The sequence below is a fragment of the Stegodyphus dumicola genome, chromosome 7, assembly GCF_044657685.1.
Source record: "Stegodyphus dumicola isolate Sdum_Otavi_A_Nest chromosome 7, ASM4465768v1".
NCBI lineage: Eukaryota > Metazoa > Arthropoda > Arachnida > Araneae > Eresidae > Stegodyphus > Stegodyphus dumicola.
Genome location: NC_140774.1, coordinates 82,981,109 through 83,004,418, shown reverse-complemented (window position 1 = coordinate 83,004,418; position 23,310 = coordinate 82,981,109). Strand labels below are relative to the sequence as shown.

Genomic DNA, 23,310 nt, shown 5'->3' with positions numbered 1-23,310 from the left:
ACAGTGATCTACTTTTAAAAGTGACAGCTGATGCCATAGCAACACAAATTTCTAATATTTTGTGGTTACAGTTACCAGTGCCGTGGAAGCAAATTCTTTGCAGTCCCCCAGTATGGTCCATTGCAATTGTCACATTTTGCGCAGCATGGGGCCATACGACATTACTGACCAAGCTTCCAACATATCTAGAACTGGTGCTACATGTGCCAATTCAAAAAGTAAGTCTGCCTCCACAGTACAAGTTCTATATCCGATATTTATTAGTCATATATTTGTTATTGCAATATTGACTAATATTTTACTTATAATACTAAATTTATTACTGGAACATCAATAATATTATTACTTGGAATATTAACTAATATTATTAGAAGATGTTATTTGATTATTAGAAACGTTTGTATCATTTTCCATTATGTAGACTTCAAAAAGCACTAATCAAGAAACTCCTTTTTTTTTTTCCTTTTTTATCCCTACTACTGTAGTTTTCATTTCATATAGAATTGTTTCATTTTACGAGATTTTCTTTTCCAGGCAAAATAGGACGATATCCTTCCATGCATCATGGACCCGTCATTTGTATCTCAGATGTTCATGATTTATCGAAATGCGTCAAAGGCGGCAAATTTTACTAACATTTATGCCATTGTGGCAATTAATTTTAAAATAACTAAATGAAAACGTTCTTTAAGTTTTACATGATGCACCTCAGTTGCAGAAACCAATATTAGAGACGGAAACTCAAATTTTCATAAAATTCGTAAGCTAAAAAAGCGATTTGAGGAATAAATTTATTTAGTAGAAGTAAAAATAAATAAATAAATAAAAAGTCGAAATTTTATTAGTTTTACCGGATGAATGATACTCTTCTGTTATCAAGACCAGATTCAGAAATGTATGTTATGTATGCATGTATGGATGGATATACGTGTTCGTGTATGCATGTATTTATGTAGGTAACGTATGGTATGTGTATGTACACACACATATACTCATGTACATACATACATTTCAGAATCCGGTCCCGATAACAGAAGAGTATCAAAATTTAATTGCACTTTATCATATGTATTATTTGTATTTATTTAAAAGTGTGAATTTAATAAGTTAAACTTTGTAAAATGTTTTAGTCGAATAAAGTAGTTAGCTATACATTTAAAAATTAGTGTTATTTTATTCAAAATAAAGCTACCTATCGTCAAACCGTTTATTTTGTTAATTTTATTTAGTTCGTTTCCTAGATTTGTTGTAAAAAGTCGCGGATTTAATTCGATAAATGGCATGGAGAAATCACTCAAATCAATTCGTCCTCGAATATCTTTTCTAATTTTGTACCCAAAAGTACAAACATATTGTTTTTAAATCAGGATAGCATAATGAACATTTTGCTACCTAAATTCTAAATATTTTTAATGTTTAACATTTTTAGATTAACTTTGCCTTTTATTAGCATTTTCACATTACTTTTTTTAATTACTATGTAAAGTTTAGATAACGTCTTGACAATCATAAACTGTAACTATATACAGAATGGTAGCGAATTATCATTAAGTAACAACTGAAACTTTAGAAGGGTGTAAAAGACCCTTTATTTAAAAAATAAGAACAAAAGGCACACTTCGTGCTTACAACTCAGCCAACAACTAGTGGTGAGATAACTTAAAGTAAAACAAATTTAAAATTTAATTTCAAACAGGCCAGCAGCCTAAAGCTACACTCATCACTAACACTCATCACGCGAAGTTGGCTAAACGAGCATGGATATCAACTATCGGAAATTATAGGGTCGAAGACTGCAACTCTTATCTTATCCAGCAATTTGTAGTACAATATTAAGAAATATTTTACTTGCCCGCTCCTCTGCTGGTTGTCTTTGTTTATTCAGACCGTCTTTTGTTTATTTACCGTTAAAACAGAAAGTAGATTAAATTTAGCTCCATAATTATTATGTAACAAAATTCGTTGAGTAATACGAAACTAAGCCTACCATGCAGGAGAGTTTTCGGTTTGTTAAGCGCACACGAGGCACCACTGTACCGTATCACTTCATCAGTGATCGAGTGGTTACGACCACTGCGTAGTGGGAGTTCGACTTCGGTTTGATCTTTAGGCGAACGCGTTAGCTGCATGGTTGGTTTTCGTGGTTTCTTACATGTATAACGTGAATAAGAACTATTTTCCCTAGAAAGTCCTGAACGAAGGCATATCTTCCCTTAGGTTGATAGATAACTCTCATGTCCTTTGCCTTTAAATAACTATCAACCTAGCCAAACCTCATTTTCTAGACGATAAAAGTGTCGAAACGAAATTTAGAAAAATCGAAGTAAGTTTCAGTACTTCTCGATTAAAGTGAACTTATTTTGCTTAATATATATTTACAGAACGGAGTGGTAAATTCTTTAATTTATGTCTGCATTTGCATAACTCTCTTTCTATCTGGATTTGCATCGGATTATCTTCGCTCGAAGAAAAACTTCAACCCTACTACAGTACGAAAAGGCTTTCAGTTAATCGGTAAGTCATTCTGCATGCATTACACCTCTCTCTCTATCATTTTTTTTTAACTTTTAAACATTGTATGAAAGAATTATAAATAGAAACAGCCTTCAGCGTAAGAATATTTGTTAAGAAACTACAACGTATCAAATTAAATTGAAATTAATATTCTAAATCAAAGGCGAAGTAAGAAGCCTTATTTTCTCTCTCCCTCTTTCTTAAAAAAAAGTAAGTATCTACATATAAGAAAATTAGAATATTCTGCCATTTTATAAAGAAATATTACACTAACACAAACTTCTCTCTGCACACTTAATATTTTTAAGTCGTGTTTTGTGCTTGCGGTAAAACCAAAGTATTAAAAAAACGAAATAGGCAAGTGCTTTAGTAATCTTAAGAGACAAATAACTAAAATTCTAAATAAGACTAGTGTATCTTTCCGTAAGCATTAGCAATATATTTTTTAATAAATTTCACCACTTAATGTATTGATTTCCAACAAACAAGCACCAGCACTGCGTGAAATTTTATAAAGCTGGCATACCTTTAGATCGTTTGATACCTAGTAAATGTCTGTTGTCCAATTTTATGCTTGAATTTATGTACATAATAAATTGTGTTAATTTATTCGTTGAACAAATCATTTGAATTTCATTTAGAAATTTATAAAAGATATAACAAATTTTTCACCATTAAATACATAATAACGAAAAGTCCATATCATTATGTATATTTACAAGAAGAAAAAAAAAAGAAAAAAAAAGAATCACACTCTGATGAATCTGTAAAACTGAGAACAAAACGACATCAGTAATAAGGGTACGCTGGATTTTGGCCACTTTTTAAAGTCGTTTTCTATAATTATTCGCCCGATGTTTTGAATTCAGCCAGCACTTTTTTTAAGTTGGAAAATTATACCAATGCCTTAACACAAAGGATCTGGTTATCAGGGGAACTGGTAGCTAGTTGTGATTCCATTTAAAGCATTTTTTTTTAATTCGAAGCTAAATCCTCTAACGGAGAAATAATTCTTTTAAAACATCATGGATTCTATGAGGCCTTTCTTACCACATCCTCCTTGAACCGGAAAATACAAAAGAAATCGCAACAAATCCCCTATGAAGACATTCAGGAGGATTCCTAGTTTGATTTTTTACTTCCTTGTGCGAAGTAAAGGAAGTATTGTAATCACGAAAAATTTCGGGTACCATATTTCAACGAAACTATTCATTTTTATTGCTATTGAATGCAATTTAATGATGTTTTTGCCTAACATCTGTACATAAGGACAGAATAAAAGACAATTTTCCGAAAACGAATTATAAAACTAATTTAAAATAGATTCAAAAGAGAATTTTTTCGATGCGCCTGTACGTACGTTCATACGTGAAATGATTGAAATACGTTGTTCTTATCTTCCGGTTAAGGTTTTTATGACTTTAGCTAATCTGCATGTTATTGTTGTAGAATTATCGGCAATTTAAAAGTTGTTTAAGTGCGGCTAAGCCTGAGTCTTTTACCATAGAAGCCATATTTGTTTACATGTGGAACTTAGCAGAATAGTAGATTTGTTGCCAATCTAGAGAAACCAAGCTTTCCAACAACAAAGATAACGTCTTTTTTTATTATTGCGAATTAAATCATGATTAATCCATTCTGGAATTAACAGTTAAGTTTTTAAATTATCCCATGTATTGACTAAGCATAGTGTCCGCAATAAATTAAATTAATTTCTACGCCTTCAGTGTCTTTTTGTCGAGTGAGACCAAAAGTAAACTTTCAAATTTGTGCACTGAAAAATCTGCCTTCTAGCCCGCTGGCCGATTGGCTTGTTTTTGCGTAGAAACTCTAAATTTAATTGTAAAAGTTGTTCTTTAAAGTGTTTTAACTGTATTTATGTTTTATATTTTCCTATATTTTTCAATTTTTAATAAAGATATTTTGGGGTTTCCTGTATTTTTGCCTTGTCGCGAAGTGAGAACTGAATTAACTGAATGAGAAATATTTCGCTAATGAAATTCGATGAGCTAAGTTTAAATGAAATGCAGGAAATATGCGTATAATTTAATATTCCCTACGAGGAAATCATGTGGTGAACAAACAAATCAGACTTTTTTATAAAAAGAAGTGCTGGAGAATTCATTTATCAGAAAAGACACATTTATTAGTAACTCTCTTAGGATGCAGGTCAAATTCCCTGAGATTCTAGAGTTTTTCAATGTTCCCACAGGAAAATTTCCATATTGGCGAACCAGCTATAATGGAAATAGGTTCCATAAGTAAACCTCATGTTAACTGGCCTTATTCGTTCTCAAACATGTTTAATCACGAAGTAATATTTAAATTATTATCCCTTATCCCTTATGTTCGACTCTGTTCGATCCCTTCAGATATTTTCCAAAACCACATACGTATATTCTCGGAGAGGGTTGTGCAAAACGGAAGGTATATAACAGATACAGTAAGAGGGACGTTGCCCGGAAGGTATATAACAGAATATTTAAAAATTAAAACTAGTAAGAAAACAATTTCTTAGAGCTGAATAATTAGCGATACTTGAGCAGTCCTCAATATCTTGCCTGCTGAAGGAGTATAGTTGACTAGAAAATAGTCAAATGTTAAAAATTTATGATTAAGCATTGATTAAATAATTGCGTATTGCTGCTTTTAATCAGCTGTCACAGCATTTACTGTTCTGTATTTCTGTCGGAACAAAATATTGCTATTTCCTCCCCAAGTGGAAGGACTAGTTCTACATACACTGTATCCACAGTCAATACGCGGGCTTTTATTTTCGCAACCGTTGGTTGCAGACATATAAATACTTCTAATTACAAAAATGTGTTAAATGACATAAAGATTCATGTATTTTTTATATTTTAAAAATTAATTTTGTATAAAACAAGAAATCTAACTTTTACTCGTTAATCCGATTCCTGTACTTGATATTTAGGAAAATTTTGCACTCATCATAAAAAGTGTAGTACAAAACATTTGAATACCGTACGACAAAAATTTACTTAGGTATTTAATATCAAAATTTACGATATTTGACGCCATTTTGAACTTGCATTGAGAGGCATGTTACTATATAAATTAGAATAATTTGAGGTTGAAGTTTTCCCCTTAAATGTTAGTCAACGAAATTCTTTTGTTATTTACTAATGCCTTTATTTATAATTTTTTACATATGCTGAAAGAATCTCCACACAAGTAATTAAGTTTTCAAAGTCTAAAAATATGTTATTAACATTCTCATGAGGTTTTTCACTTTAGAATCATAATTCGATAATTGTAAAATAAATCACTGAAATACGAATATTTTTCATTTTTAATTAATACGAAAAATATTACGAGTTGGCTACTTGACAATAATGAAACATGCCAGTATTTTCCAGAACACGAAATCTGTATTACCCTGTAAATAAGATTCCTAATTTGAAATATATATGTATATATATAAATATTTTTCGCAATAACCTGCATAGATCACATAATCCGTTAACATCAGAAACCTTTTTCTACACGATATTTTAATTTTAGTTACCTACACAGAAGTCAAACCTTTTGTGAATTTTTAGAACTAGAAAAAAATTTTTTTTTCTATACTTAGATTGAATGAGCCCACCAGCGGCCGAGCGGTAAAATCGCTGAACACTGGTAGTTCGGTCCGAGATTCGAATCCCGCGAACGGGCTGGGTGCATGGGCGTTTTGCGTTTTCGTGGTTTTCTCCATGTGTAACGTGTATACGAGCCAGTTCCCCTTAGAAAGTCTTCCACGAAAGCATCCCTCCGCTTAGGCAGATAGCCCTAGTGCGCTTTGCCGTATTCTCAATACACCACCAATACAATACAAATAGATTGAATGAATAAAAAGTTAGATTCCGTATTTTATATTATCAGGGTCAATGTTCCTTCTTACCTTCTTCGGGAACATACAAGGACCTGACTCGGAACAGAGAGCTTACTAAAGCTATGTTCACTAATTGTGGTAAGCAGACAGGATACAGACGAAGGGTATACAAAACCCTTTATTTTTCTCTATATACAATAACTTCCGTACTTCGGAATACACTGACCCGCTGCTTGGGGTCCAACGTAAAAGTATAAAAATAAAACTAAACTCTAATTTAACTTTAGAATAATAAACGTGGAAGATTGGCCTTATAATAACAGGAAGCGTATGTAGTACAGAGACTGTGAACACTACAATACGTTTAAGTTTATCAAGAGGATTAAAACCTCTGGCCTGGAAGGCAAACAGCAACTGCGTAACTTCTAAGGTAAGCGGCCTGCTATGACTCAACTGCTTCCTCTCTCTCGCTTGGCAAAAGGCCACAACTTAAATACTTGGCGTTCGCCAGACAAACTTTGCATAAAAACCTTAACGCTTATAATTCTGGCCGGAAGTAGAAAATAAGAAGTGATAGTAAAGATTTAAAATAAAATAAACGTTAGTAAAACTTAAGATCCTTACATACTTCCCGCCAGAGTTAATTAGTTTGAAACTGAAGTCTAAAACGACCTTGATGAAAACTTTTAGCTCTAGAATCTAACGTGAGGCCAATCTTTTACAAACATACTTCGCTAGAAACTAGAAATTTAAAAGAAAGATTTTTTTTTTTTTTTTTTTTTTTTTTTTTTTTTTTTTTTACAATAGCAGCTCCCAGGATATACAACAATTTTTTTTCATCTGTACTGCATCTAAACAGGAGCTTTTATTCAATTCTGGTTCCTTCCAGAGATCTGGAAGGAAAACTAGTTTAATGAAATGTTACACAATGAAATGGCAAGTAACATATAGAATTATACTGCTCTTAACATTCTTATTTCATTCATGACTATTTTAATTATCTCTCCCCGTGCTCTCTGACATGTGTTGTAAAAAAACACCAAACACGAATGTGTTTCTGTCTACGTGTGCCACACTTCCTCCTACAATCAAAACACTAACGTGTTAAAATTCAACATAACGAGACCTCTTAACACACCCTAATTTCAACTCTAAACCCTGAGGTACTATTCTAAAAGTGGCTAACTCTAAAGTGTAGCGTCAGAGAGCCTAACTACATAATTCAACCTTTAACACATATTCGCCATGATTTAGTCTTTACAGTCACACGAATAACAAATTTTTAACATTACTTTCACTTTTACCATATCACGGTATTTCTTAACATTTAAAATAACAGAACATATCAACATGCCGTTAATTTTACAGATTTGAAAACATACATTAGTAGTACATTGTTAACTTCTATTCTTTTCAAAGCAAGTGCCAATTCTTTCTACATTGAAATAATACATTTCAAAAAGTCTTTCAGACTAAAACTTCTCTCTTGCTAGAATGTTTTAAATAAAATTTATACAATAACTTTTTTCAATATTTAAGTCTTTACACAACGCTATTATACATCAACTTTTAATTTTACGCGCGAGTAATTGAAAAACATAATATCAAAATCGGTAACAACTGATTTCTCGCCCTTTTGGCGATAAAGGTAGACCTCGCATGAGGTAAAACTTCTTGAAATCTGCCACTTGCAGTAAGAATGAAAGATTAACTTAAGTTTGCAAAGTAACATAAAATTTTACTTATCTGTGTGATATTCGGACATCCTTTTCTGGGACCGGTCTTTAAAGGTATTGCAGATAGTAGTGTGATTTATCCTCCTTCTTGTACGGGCTCGCCCTTCAGTGCTTTCCTCTGGAAGCTTCCTTTTTTCACCAGTTCGGTCACCCTTGAATACCTTCTTTTTCTCCTCTGCTTGTGGTCTTGGCCGTTTGATGGCAGCTGGTCTTGGCGGAACCGGGAAACTTCTTTCGTGTGCCTGCTTGGACCTCGTTGTTGGCCGTTCAAATTTTCCTTGTAACTTTTCCTCCGCCGCTGATGGCCCTTTCGCTGTCCGGCTACATTTACTGCGGAGAGTCCTGTCGGATGAGTCGATCTTCCGTTTTAGAGCCGGGTTATAGTTGCCGTCATTTCTCCTGGTTCTCGTCACATACGTCGTCCTTCTCCCTTCTTCATTCTGGGGGTGTTCGTGAACTCTCTTTTCTGGACGGTGGAACTGCTTCTTTTTCTTGCTACCTTCAATTTTTCCGCGGGGCAATTTTCTTTTCACTTGCTCCTGCCTCTTATTGGCTTGCCCTTGTACTTGTCGTTTTTCCACCTCTGGAGCTTGTGCCTGCGGTGTCTGCCGCGCCGGATCCTGCAAAATATCTGAAAAGATTTGCATTTTATTACGATCGAAGTAGGGCTTGATTTGATCAATGTTTGCGGAACAGGTTTCACCATTTCTGGCTTTTAACACTACTACAGCGTGAGTTATTTTTTCTATAACATATGGTCCTTCAAATCGTGGAAAACATTTGGCAGTTTTATCTTCTGGTGCTGAAGAAAGTGAATGCTTAATTTTTAAAACTTCATCCCCTACTTTATTAGTTACTCCCCGTCGTTTCAAATGATAATAGAGCTTCTGTTTTCTTTGTGCTACTTCCGTATTCTTTTATTAGTTTTTCTATATAACCCATTTTAAATTCTGGGGCTCTTTGTTGCACATAAAATAATTTATCTAACGGTGTTATAATCTTTCTGCCTAGAAATAACTCCGCAGGTCTTTTGCCCGTTGTATCATGTTTTGCGGTCCTAAGGGCGAAAGCAAATTCATTGACATAGTTATCCCAGCTTTTACGAAAATTTTTAACATAACTACGGATAAATTTCACTAAATTTCTGTTGACCCGTTCCGCTATATTTGATTGCGGCCGATACGGGACCATTTTTAAATGACGTATGCCCAGTTTTTGGCACATGTCTTCAAATATATTACTTACAAATTGAGGACCATTATCCGATATAACATTTAGGGGCGCCCCGTATTTTAAAATATATTTATTTAAAATAGAATCAGTAACTAATTTCGCGGAGGCTCGTTTTAAGGGAACAATTTCGGTCCATTTACTAAAATGATCAACCATAACAAGGAGATAGCGACTTTTATTTAACTGACTTTTTGGGAAAGGGCCCAATAAATCGATGCCAATTATTTCATTTGGAAATTCGGATTTAATACTATTTAGAAACCCGGCCGGGCGGAAATTAATATAATTAACTGCTTGACATGTTGGGCAGGACTGGACATACGCCCTTGTTAACTTTTGCAGTTCAGGAAAGTAGACTGCCTCGCGTACGCGTTGGATAGTTTTTCGAATACCAGCATGAGAAGCTAAAGGGCTGTCATGGAGCTCCTGCAGGATATTTAATCTAAGACTAGCTGGGATAACAGGTCGAAATTCGTTGTTGGAATTTGTAGTTTTCGTATAAAATAATAGACCATCTATTAGTTCGTAATGGGCCGCCCTATTTCTTATCGCCACAATATCTTGGTGGCTAAAATTTTCAGGATCCTTCAAATACTCATAAATGTTTCCAAACTCAGGATCCTTACCCAGTTCGGTATTACAGTTTCTCGGGAATTTATTGTACATGTTGTAAGCATTGCCATCTTTACGGTATTGCCTTGTTCGTCTATTTTAATCCTTGATAGGGCATCTGCTACGATATTTTCCTTTCCAGGGGTATGCTTGATTACCAGATTATATTCTTGCCGCTTGAGTGCCCATCTTATTAACCTTGGGGATAAATTTTTCCCTGAGTACAATCTAGTTACCGCCGCATGATCAGAGTATACTGTTATCGGCGCCTTTCCAAAATAGACTCGGAACTTTTGCACTGCTAACAGAACTGCAAGTGCCTCTCTCTCGGTCGCGGAATAGTTTCTTTGTGTTTGATTTAAAGTTCGGCTAAAAAATGCCACGTGCTGCTGATTTTGCGAAAGTACCGCTCCTACCGCATAATCCGAAGCATCCGCTGAAATTTCTAAATTCTCATCCTTTTCAGGAAATTTCAACACAGGGGCTTGCGTTAATGCTTGTTTTAATTTTTCGAAAGCACTATTGGCTTCGGCCGTCCACGAGAATCTTGCCGTTTTCCTTTTTAATTTTAACAATGGCTCCGCGATAGCCGCAAAATCTTTTATAAAGGACCTATAATATGAACAAAGTCCTAGAAAAGAAGAGAGCTTCTTTGCCGTGTTTGGAGTCGGATACTTTTGTACAGCGATTATTTTTGATTCATCTGTCTCGATCCCTTTTTGAGATATTTTGTAACCTAAATATTTTAATTCAGGGGCTGCAAATTTGCACTTTTCGACATTAACTTTTAGTCCGGCCTCATTTAATAAAGAAAACACCTGTCTTAAATCCTGTACATGTTGGTCGAGATTATCACTAGTAATAATGATATCGTCTAAATAGATAAATGTGGACTTTCCAAGAACAGGTCTTAACACAATGTCCATGCATCGCTGATATGTTGCCGGGGCCCCTGAAAGGCCAAACGGCGTACGCAAAAATGCATATGTGCCAGACTTTGTTATAAAAGCAGTCTTAGGCACGTCTTCAGGCCTAACCCCTATTTGAAAATAACCAGTCGTTAAGTCTAAAGTCGTCATAAATTTGGTAGACGTTATGTTCCTTAGAATTTCTTCTATGATCGGTAACGGATATACCGGATATTTAGTTATGGAGTTTAATTTACGGTAATCAATAGCGAATCTCCACCTTTTTGGATGCTCCAAAGGATAGTCATTATTTTTCTTACATAAAACCACCGGGCTAGCATAACTACTTGAGATGGGCGTTATGATCTTTTTACGTAGCATATCGGTAATATGCCATTCTATAATTTTTTCCTTATTCTTATCATACCGGTATGGTTTTTGACGAACTGGCATTGCATCTCCGGTGTCAATACTATGGTTAGCAACCTGAGTAAATCCTGGAATATCACTAAATAACGAAGCAAATTCACTTACCACTTGTCGGATTCTTCCTTGCTCATCATTAGGGAGGTGGTCAAGTTTTAACATCGGCGGTTCAGCGTTTTCTGTACGAATTGGTTTCATTGTCAGCTTAAGGGACGCTTCATTAAAATCCAGCGTAGCTTGTGCTTCTGAAAGAAAATCTATTCCTAAAATTAAATGTGCTTGCAGGTTCTTTACTATAAAAAACATCACCTTTACTTGTTCGTCCTTGATACGGATATACAAAGGTACTTTACCTACGCACTTACATTTTTCTCCTTGCGCCGCTAACACTATCGTATTATCCGCATTATATATGCGGTATTTGCGAAAATATTTCCTAAACAAATCTTCTGCCACACAGGAACACTGCGCGCCGGTATCCAGCCGGTGGATATAAAGGTATGCTCATTTTAAAATTATTTTGCGACATTGCTATTGAACTGAATTTTATGGATTAAGTGCAAAAATTATGATATTTAATAAAGGTAACATACAAAATGTTAAAAAAAAGGCCCCTTTGGACGTAATTTAAAATCTGATACCTTCCAGATTTTTTTTCCTTTAATTACTAAAGACTGAAATGGAGAAAAATCGCCAGAGTTAACACTCTAGTCATGAAGCAATTACACTGTAGCTTGATGTATGTAATAAGTTAGTCATTAAACTAAACCATAGTCTCTTCCCTCTAAGATCGGGAGTCCTTGTGAAAATTTAGCAGACAGTCACTTTAGAAAACCACCAACCGAACCAGTTCCAGGTTTGATGTTAATGCAATTTCTTACTTATCTACAAATGGCTTCGTTATCTAATATTAGCTTTAATCCCAGATCGGCCTGAAGGAGATGGCTCCCTGTACTGCTATGCATATTGAATACTCTGCCACAATTTCAAATTTGTTGAAGAGATCACTCCTGTAAACGACAGTTCTGTATTAAACTAATAAAATAAAATAAAACTTTGTTTTTTAAATTAATTAGTTTTCTCATCTCCATTTACATTTAGTGCCAATAGACAAGAATCGTTTTATTCTCCAATCTACTTCGATTCCAAATAGCACAATTAAGTCGTCCAAAAATGACTCACCAAATTTAAAAAAAGAAAATTCATTCACTCATTAAAGGATTTTACACTAGGCATATAAAACACTGAAAAGCTTTAACTTAGTACACCACAAATAAGTGATCTAAAAACTGAACTATCGACATGGTTTCAATTTATAAACAATTGTAACAATTTTGGAAAAGAAATATAATGCAAAAAGCATTTTGTTTTTTCACAAAAATATAACACGAAAATTACTAACCAATTTTCATAGACATTACCCATAGATAAAAAACTGACACAAATTATCTGTTGCTTACAAAAGGAAAAATATTACTTTTATTTAAGATACAGAGATACTTCCCACTTCGCTTAAATAAAGGGATATACAAGGATCAAAATAATTGGGATTCTTTTTCTCCCAAAGGCTAAACATTGTTTATTCGAAAATGTGTTGCATATTTTATAACGCCCTCCATAAATTTACCAAAAAAAATTTAAAAGAATTGGAATTCAATAATTCCAATAAAAATCCATTTTTTGTTATAATTTCACTCAATAGCTTTAAATAGTCAACATATAGAGTGTTTGATAGTCCACAATCAAGGATTTATATCTTCTCGCTGTCAAAACCTCACTAATAAAATTTTAGTAGTCTGTTTTATTAAATGTACTTTTTCAAGATATTGAATTTTGTAACCTACCTTTTGGCAGCAATGATGGGACCAGCAATAACGACAGCTCTTATACCAGTGGTAGGGTGTGACAAGAATTCTGCCATTGCCCTTCTAACGCTAGCAATGGCATTTTTAGGCTTTTGCGGAGGTGGTCATGTATCTATAGCAGTAGAAATGGCACCACATTATGCTGGTAAGTTGATCAACGCTTTCCAAGATTTTCTTATTTCTGTAGAAAAATAAGAGAATATTCATGAGATTTGAAATGAAAACTAAAAGCTATTCTGGCAGTACTAAAATTTAAGAGGAAGAAGAATGCCAAGGTGGACGATTTTATAATTAATTTTGAAACACTGGATCGTATAACTAATTTTTAATATGTAACTGAAACTTTGATATTTTGATTACAACAGTAACTAATTTTTTATTCAAATTGTAAACACCATATTTAAAAGTTTCTCAACTAAGCGAAGAAATTTCAAGAGATTTCCATATTAATGCCTGATCTCATGTTAGTAGACTTATATATAAAAATGTTTGGAAACTTCAAAATAAGCACAAGCGCGCATGATTTGTTATGATGAGAATTCTTTAGAACATGCAATAATTAGCAGTTTGCTGATATACCATAAAATACTAAATAGATTCATCCTCTGAAAATCAATTTCCGACATGTGCCAGAATTGCCATGGTTAAAACGTCCTAGGGAGACATTAAAGCTTTTAGGTAAACGATAACCCATTGCTATCTGGATTTCCTCAACTGTATCTTATGCTCTCTCCCCAGTCACTCTTTAAATGTGTCCGAGAGATAAGGAATTAATGGCATTCCTCGTATGTGGACTTTTGTAGTATAGTGGTTAAAATTACATTCAAGCTAGCAATAAGATCAGTGGTTTGATTTCTAGAAAGAGTATTGTAAACTTTTTAAGGTTTCCACTTAAATTCCAATTTAGTTACCTGATTAGATTCTGCAACCTCTGACAAACTCTTTAATGGCCAGAAAACATTGGAATAGCATGAGGAATATACATTGCCCATAGTTAATGAGCTGCTTTGATTGGGAAATTTGTCAGCATCTATCCTATATCCCTAATCTCTAGCCATAAAATATTCATGTCTTTCAAACTTTTAAAAAATTTCTCGGAGTCGGCATATTATTACTTAATAAGTACAAGAAAAAGAAAATTCAAACATTTAAAACCGCATCGGTCTCCCAATAGGAAACGTACAAACAAATTTATAACCTTGTTGGGATATATATTTCTGAATGTTAGGGGTGGTTCCCATAAAAGCAGCATTTCAGTCCCTCTGTCACGATCACTGTCAAGTTGAACATCTGTCTAATATTACCTTTGTTTGATATAATTTAGAAAATTACCGTATGACAAAAGTGAAGGTTTTTATATTTATGTTTTGAGCTTGTTCTTTTTATTAGGAAAAGGAGAAAAATGGCTTCGAGTTGCTTTTCACGTGTATTTGAGAATTAATAAGTATTTCCTTACGCCATTCATATTTTGAGTGTTGTTTGAAATGTCAAAGATAGAGTTGTCACTTATTAGGTTTGTAAAATGAACTGTTTGTGCTGTCACGAGATGTTTCATTGAATAATTGATTACACTCATTTCCATTACTAATTCTTCTAATGTTCAAAGGCAAAACGGAACATCTCACGTCCGCGACAGAACACGGCTGCTTTTCACAAGTGAGTGAAAAATATTTTTATATTTTGTTTTTATTCTTTATTCATTATGAGAACTGCATTGAACTAGAAAACAACTTAGAAGGATGTTTATTCGAGCATGTAATTCTTTTGATGAAGAAGAAATTAAACTGAATTTGAAAATCAACTTGAAAGTAAACTCCGTTCACTTGAACTAGTAGGGGTTACTAGGGAAAAATATGCTGCCATATTATTTCCTCTAGTTGAATTATCATTACTTGAAGAAACTCTTGTTGCTTGGGAGCGCTATCTCCCAAGCAACAAGAGTTCTGTTCATCGTTGAGTTCGGATGATTCAAAGCAAAATAAAACTATAATTGAGAAAAGTGATTTAGAATGTATTTTAAAATTTTTACAAGATGAAGTTGAAGCTGAAGAACGCATTTTCTAGCCTCTCGAAGTTTCAACCCTTCAAACTAAAAAGTGGAAGTAAATTAGAATAATTTTTGCAATAAGAAAAAAGTGATAGATAAAAAATTTAAAAGTGGAAAGTTTTCAAATATACCTAGTGCGACAGATCTTTGAACTTCATCTCAAGTGTCAAAACAGTGTATATTCTGTTCTAATTCACATTATTCTGCAGATTGTCTAAAAGCAAGAAAAATACTTTTAAGGCAGAGGTAGTCACTTGTTCAACAATCTCAAAAGTGTTTTTTTATGTTTGAAATCTGGACATTCAGTCAAGGACAGTAACTTGAAAGCTGGTTGCTTGTGTTGTGGTAAAAAACGCCATATTCTTATATACACCAAATAACTGTGCCGAATAACGAAGAATCACCCGAAGTTGAAAAGAAAACTGAGATTAGTGCTGAAATGAATCAAGCTCTTTCCAACTTAAGTATTCTCCAGACGTAATACTGCAAACATTCAAAGTTATAATTAGAGGTAAATGGGAAAAACATGTCGCAAGAGCTATTGGCGATACAACTTCACAGCGATCGTATTTATGAACTCGAGAAATGAACAATGAACCTCAGAATTGTGAATATTTGCAACACTCTTTAGTTGGAGGGAAACATTCAGGGATATCCAAACACGATATATACACTTTGTATTTATCAAGTGTGCACGGGAATTATGACTGTAACTTTAAAGTTCTTAGTCAACAAATTATTTGTCAGTGCTGCCTCTTCTCAGTAAGCTTTGTCTGAAGGAATTAGCTACTTGCAATATACTAAATATTGTGGATGATTGTGAATATCCTAATGAAATCCTTATTGGAGCTGGATGTAACTGGAAAACTCATGACAGGTGGCCGTCGTGAGATACCTTGGGGTCTCGTATCCATCCAAACGAAACTTGGATGATCAGTTATGGGACGAATACCCAATACTTCGAGAAGCGAGTGTACATCATCACAATTATTTACGTCCCTGCTGTCTACAGTGGAGACGATATCATATTTATGGACCTTGGACACAACTGGCATTACTGATCCATCAATCAAGAAAAGCCAGATTGAGTTGTAACAAGCTGCTCGATTACATTTCCTAAATACAGTCCATGTAGTAAATGATCGTTTTGAGGTTGATTTTCCCTGGTCGGAAGATCATCCGCCACTGCCAGATTATTTTGATTTAGCCGAGAGGAGACCGAATAAAACTGTTAAACGTCTTAAAACCGAATCTAATTATGAAGCTTATGAAAATATTTTTAAGAAATGGGCTAGAAGAGGGAGTATTTGAAGAGGTTGCTAAAAACGATCAAGGTCAAGTTCTTTACCTTTCTCATCGAGAAGTTATCAAAGAGAATAGTACTACAAAACTCCGACCAGTGACTAAACTTCGCCCAAAGTAAAGGGGTTTCCTAATCTTAATGACTGCTTAGAAAAAGGTTCAAATATAATACAGCAGATTCCGAGTATTTTAACACGATTTCGAAAATAAGAGGTAGGTGTTGCTGCTGATATATGAAGAGCATTCCTACAAATAAGTGTTTCACTCATTGATAGATTTTTTGAGGTCATTATGGCTTGATAGTGACGATCATCTGAAAGAGAAAAGGCACTGTCATGTAGTTTTTCGTGTAGCAAGCAGCCCTTTTCTTCTAAACTCTACTATTCAGCTTCACTTACAAACTGTTTTATTGGCAAAAGAAACTGGTGAATCCTCATATCCAAAAAGTGTCATTCAAAAACTTATGCATAGTTTCTATGTGGACAACTGTGTCAAAAATGAAAACGAACTCAGTCTTTTCATGAATGTATGAACTGAAGTAATGGCTGAGAGAAAATTGGAGCTTAGAGAGTGGGAGTTCAATGATATTTTAATGATGATGCTTCTGGCTGATACGAATGTGCTCGGTTTAATATAGAATAAACAATCTGACACTCTAAGAATAATACTGGTAGTATAAAAGAGTTGTGTTTTGAAAAAGCAACTAAGCGGTTAATCTTATCGACAGTTCATAGATTGTTTGATCTTCTTGGTATATGTTGTGCTGTCATCTTTATCCCTAAATTATTGCTTCAAGAAATGTGGAAGCAGAAAATAACATGGGATGAAGAAGTTGATACCTGTACGAGAACTCCACTTTTAAAATGGCTGAAAGATATTGGCAATATACAAATGATCCGTTTTCCCAGATATTTTGGTTCAAAGAATACAAGTGAAAATATTTCAGTACATAATTTCTGTGATGCCAGTAAGCATGCTTATGTCATGCCGGCTTTCATCCGAATAAAAACTTTTGATTCTGTCAAAGTACAACTGATGCAAGCCAGGAGTAGTGTTGCAACAACTGGAAAAGAAGAAAACTACTATCGCGAGATTGGAATTACTTGTAGCTACTATAGCATCACAACTTTCGTCCTCAATTTTATCTGAGATACAGAGTGAAGAAGTTTATTCTTCACTCACACTTACAATTCTTACTTACAATTCTCACTTACAATTCTTCCACTATTTTAACATGGACAATGAAAGAAGAAGACTGGAATGTTTTTGTCTAGAATAGAGTGACAGAAATAAGAAGACTAACAAATAAAAATTCTTGGAGACATATTCCTGGTTGCATGAATCCGGCTGATCTTCAGAGTAGAGGTTGTTGAGCTCTCAATTTATTGAAATTTAATTGGTGGCTAGGTCCAAGTTGGCTTTACTTGCCTGAAGAAAACTGGCCAAAAGATGAATTAAATTTAGATAAGAGTGAGATTGTTAAAGAAAAGAAAAAGAGCATGGTTTCATCTGCAACAAAATGTTTAGTTTCTGCATTCTTGGTTACCAAGAGAGATTGGTATTACATGTATTTTTCCAAGTACAAATAGTTAATCTAATTGTATGGATCCTAAGATTCGCCTACAATTGTCGATCTGAACAAATTGACAGAAAACATGGAAACCTTAATTATGATGAAATGTTTGAGGATGAGAGGTTATTGATTAAAATGGTTCAAAAAGACTGTTTTGTGGATGAAAAGGATGAGAAACTAAAACCTTTAGGAGTAGTCAAGGATGAAAGTGGAATCCTCAGACTGAAAACTAAATTTACCTTTTGCGAAGATACAGAAGAATTTAAAATGTCAGCTATTCTTCCATCCAATCATGAGGTTGTCAAGAGATTAGTGCGATATTATCACAAGAAAAATGCGCACGCGGGTACTGAAGTTTTGATAAATATTCTACGAGAGAGATTTTGGATTCTGAATGTTTGTAAAACTGTGAGATCTCTCATTAATCATTGCACAGTGTGTAGAAGATTTTCTGCAAAGAAACCTAGAAACTTGTACTGCACCTCCTCCAGAAGATATACTACCAGAAGCAGCTATATATTTTTAACCGAGAAGGTGGGATACGAAACTCGTAAATATTTTGCCTCTGATGACGTACGTGAACCTCAGATTCAAAAGAGTAGAGCAGGTCGTACAATCAAAGTACCTAAGAGACTATTTATAATTTTCTTTTGTAAGTTAAATTTTTAAAATAAAAAATTAACTTAGATGGAAGGATGTCAAGTTGAACATCCATCTAATATTACCTTTGTTTGATATAATTTAGAAAATTACGTATGGCAAAAGTAAATATTTTTATATTTATGCTTGGAGCTTGTTCTTTTTATTAGGAAAAGGAGAAAAATGGCTTCGAGTTCCTTTTCATGTGTACTTGAGAATCAATGAATATTACCTTAAGCCATTCATATTTTGAGTGTTGTTTGAGATGTCAAAGCTAAAGTTGTCACTTATTAGGTTTGTAAAATGAACTGTTTGTGCTGTCACGAGATGTTTCATTGAATAATTGATTACACTCGTTTCCATTACTAATTCTTCTGATGTTCGAAGGCAAACCGGAACAATCACTGACTCTGGTTTCTCTTTATGTCATTAATATCAGTTTATATTTCATTTGAAAAAATAATATTTATATAAAGAATATTTGAAGTCATATTTAAAGTACTTCTTTACAAGGTATATACAACGTAAGTGTCGTGAAAATGATGCATGTAACTTTATTGTTAGTTTATTAAGCAAAAAAAAGGCGGGGCTCAAGAAATTTTCAATTAATTCAGAATATTTAGAAGGCAAATTAATTCAGAATAGCTAATTTTTTATGCAAATGCTTGGCCACAAAATCTAAGATAACTTAAAGCACTACTCATTTCTATGCGAATAATACTTCTACATATTTTTTTTTTAAATTCACATTGCTATATTACAATATTTAACGTAGCTAGTTGAATGTTACTTGCAGTTTTTTTCTGAACTATGATAATTAATGTTAGAAATTTTTATGTATATTCGTATTCCGATATAGACATATTTTTATCTTATATTTAGCTACAATTTTTGGCCTTGTAAGTGGAATTGGTTGCACAGCTGGGATATTTTCTCCTTTACTTGCTGGACTTTTATTGGATAATGCAGTAAGAATACTAGTTTTACTTAATTTCAAATATCTGCTAAGCAACAAATTATCATCACTATTTTACAATAATATCTGATATTGGTAACAAGATTAAATGGTTTACTTGCAGTGGAGAGCTCTTATCTCATGATTTTACATAAGGCAAATAAAGCACTACCAAATTTTAATTTCATACACAGCAAATAACTGATCTGAAAAGTGAACTATTGAGATGGTTTAGTTTCTAAGCATTTATAACAAAATTTTGAAAAGCCAATATAATGCAAAAAGCACTTCCCCCCCCAGGAAAAGGGGAAAAAACATGAAAAATTGTTAGCCAATTTGGATGATTAGAATAGCCATTACTCATAGATAAAAAAAATACAAATTATCCCTTGCTTACAAAATGAAAAATATTACTTTTATTTAAATATTTATATATATTTAGGGGTAAGAAAATTTAAAAAACTTTTTAGATGCTGCATGCTTTCAGTTTGTTTATTTCGCATCAATGTAATATTAAGGTACTACATGCTTATAAATATCATCCTCCACTGCATACTGTATGAAATTGGATATTCAAAAATAATGTATTTTTCCTGTTGACGTTTAATTCCAATTGCAATAATTTTTAAATTATAACAAGCTATCTAAGAACTTTTGGGGATATAATATACTATAAAATCTAAAAAATCTAATCTAAAAAGGCAGAATCTAAATCTAAAAAGACAGAATTTTTCAATTTGAATTTAAATTAGTTTTCAGTATTTTTTTAATATTTTAAATATTTGAAATTTATGATGATTTTAAAATATGTAAACTTGGGTATTTTTGTTAAGCAGGTACTTTTTAGGTATCTAACATTTGAAATCATTAATAAAATACACGTTTTAGCTTTGTTTTCTGTATTTGATCCAAAAACATTTAAATATGATTTTGTCTTTCTTTTGATACATTAATATATACATCTATATATATAAATTATTTACTTTAAAAATTCAATACCCTTACCCTCTAATGTTATATATATGAACATGTCACACTAAAAACAATTCTTTTTGTTTCAAAATTGGGAAAAATATCATGGCGTAAAAAGTTACATAAAATTACACAAATGAAATACAAATCATAGATTTCAAATACTCAAGCCCTAATGAACTACTATATGAAGAGAAAAGTGTTTACGATATACCTATCTGATCCTTTTTCAGTATAGCAGTTAATTTTCGAAGGAATATGCACTTAAACAATCTAAATATTCCCCTTTATTTTTAACCTTTTGATGATCATCAACGAGCTCAGCTTGCATTCTAATTACTCACCTCAGTGCACACAAACACGACTCACATTACAAATATATCACTAACAGATATTGCACATATTTGGGAAGAAAGAATTGCTTAATCTCGCAACTACCAAATATAAATTGAATACCAAATATAAATGAATATTGAAAACTCTTTGTTATTCTTATTATTGAACAACATATGGAACTCTATTCATAACTAATGCATATATATTCCTTTAAGATTTATCAGCATAAATCAATTGGAAGAAATATTAGTAAATACTACTTCCCACTGCCCTTAGTACACCGCTACTTCGATGTTCTTCCCTTGTGGTTCAAAGCTTGAGTTTTTCAAAAGACACAAAAATTGTTTTCTCATTTGTGAAATTTTTAAATAAATATTTGGAAAGTTTCATACACTTTCTCTAGTTTCAGGACTTCCTCTTAAAGGGTATATTGTTATTTAACTATAGCAATACTTTACCTAGCTGTTACATTTTTCAAAAGTTCTCTGTCTTGTGCCAATCAGTTTAAAACTACTAAGAATTTTTTCAAACATTAAGGACATACACTTTTTGCTCATCCTATTTCATTATGAATACCTATTATCAGTTATCTCCATTGATAAATTAAAGTGATCAGGTCAGTAATTTTTAAATTTTCTCAGAACCTTAAAAAATAATTAGGTATCCACGAGGAATAGCAAAGAATAGACTGATCATAGATTAATTTATAATTCATCGTATTTAATGTTATTAATGGGTTTCATGAGACATAAATATACTCAAATGGTTTTATAAAGTTTAAACAGAATAGAAAATGTTGAATTAGATTATAAACACTTGAACAGACTTGAAAAAAACGAAACTATTACAATTTTCAGGTTACTTTCAAGCCAAAAGAAATTTCTATCCAAGTATATTTTTAATATTATGGCTAGCATATAATCTATTTTTACTCTGCAGAAGGAAGCGGAAGAACCTAAAATACGTTTCATATTTAATATACGAAGATGTTCTTAAAAGCATTTAAAGAAAAATTCTTTTGTGTTCTTTAGTGTGTATGTGTTTATACATATACATATATATAGAGAGAGAGACAGAAACTTACACCCACACATATGTATAAATTTCTATAATATTCAAGTTTGTAGTTTGTATACATAATATTGCCTCCTATTGTCATTTTTATTTGGGTAAAGTACTTTTATAATTGTCATAAAGTGTATTTTCCACTTCACCTAAACTATAAATAACTCAGAATATAAGCTATAATGCTATTATTAAACAATTAAGAAAAATGTAGAATAGTTACAAATACAATAGTTAGATTATTCAAGGTTTCAGTTAACAAAAGTCTTATACATCATAAATGGCTGCATCAAATGACATCCAGTTATATATATTATCTTATTTTATTTATTCAAAAATCATACGTCATCCATCAGCAAATCATATATCATCCATCAGCAATATACAATAATATATAATGGGCAGTATAGTTTTTTATATTAATTGAATATAATTTTTAAATCCAGTATACGTTTTTTGGAAATTACCGTGTTTCATTTATTTAATACTTTAAATAAATGAAAAATTAAAATCAAACTTAAATAATAAGAAAATTAACAAAACTTCCTTTAAATTTTCATGAAAATGCCTTCTCAGCATATTTTTTACAAATACATATTAATCAGTAGTACAAATAAAAAATTCTACAGACAATTTATTTTTCTTTATAGCATGCCAGCATTGAACAATGGAGGCTAGTCTTTTACATTTCATCTGGTTTTTATATGTTTGGAGGAATAATTTTTGTTTTATGGGCGTCAGCAGAAAGGCAATCATGGGCATATCACCCAACCATGCCAAACCTTTTGAAGATCCACAGCACGGGAAAAGAATCAGAACTGTTCATTAACAAAGTAGATTTTGAAAGAAGCTTCACCTATGGAACAATATCTTAAGCACATTCACCGACAGAAAAATTTTTCATAAAAATTCCAATACACTTAAAGTTTCATACATTAATAACTTTTAAGAATTACAATATATATAGAATGAAACTCCACATATGAAGTAACAGAACTAGTAGTATCCCATAAAAAATACCCTATTAGAACTGAAACTGAAGCTTAAAATTATATATATATATATATATATATATATATATATCATATATTTAACAAGCTAAAAACTAATTTATTATAAAAGTTAAGATACACATTTAAATAATAATAATAAAAATGCAGCCCACAAGAATGCAAAATTTAAGAAACCTACATAAAACAGAATACATTTTGTTAAATTATTTTAAACGAACTGAATTTGTTTCTCTAATGTATACCAAGGGCTGCAAAAAAAAAGGAAATCAAAATCTTTTT

General features: G+C 32.6%; 1 protein-coding gene across 3 annotated transcripts in view; it reads left to right on the top strand.

Moving 5' to 3' along the window:
* Positions 1-23,108, top strand: part of LOC118181642 (sialin-like) — a 67,770-nt gene extending 44,662 nt beyond the window's left edge. For all 3 annotated transcript variants that reach the window (XM_085820537.1, XM_085820536.1, XM_085820538.1), the window contains 5 exons: positions 72-218; positions 2,382-2,514; positions 13,119-13,274; positions 19,573-19,658; positions 22,669-23,108. In XM_085820537.1, coding sequence (XP_085676663.1) covers positions 72-218; positions 2,382-2,514; positions 13,119-13,274; positions 19,573-19,658; positions 22,669-22,893 — 747 coding nt within the window. In that variant the 3' untranslated portion in view covers positions 22,894-23,108. The remainder of the gene's footprint in view (positions 1-71; positions 219-2,381; positions 2,515-13,118; positions 13,275-19,572; positions 19,659-22,668) is intronic.
* The last annotated feature ends 202 nt before the right edge of the window (positions 23,109-23,310 follow it).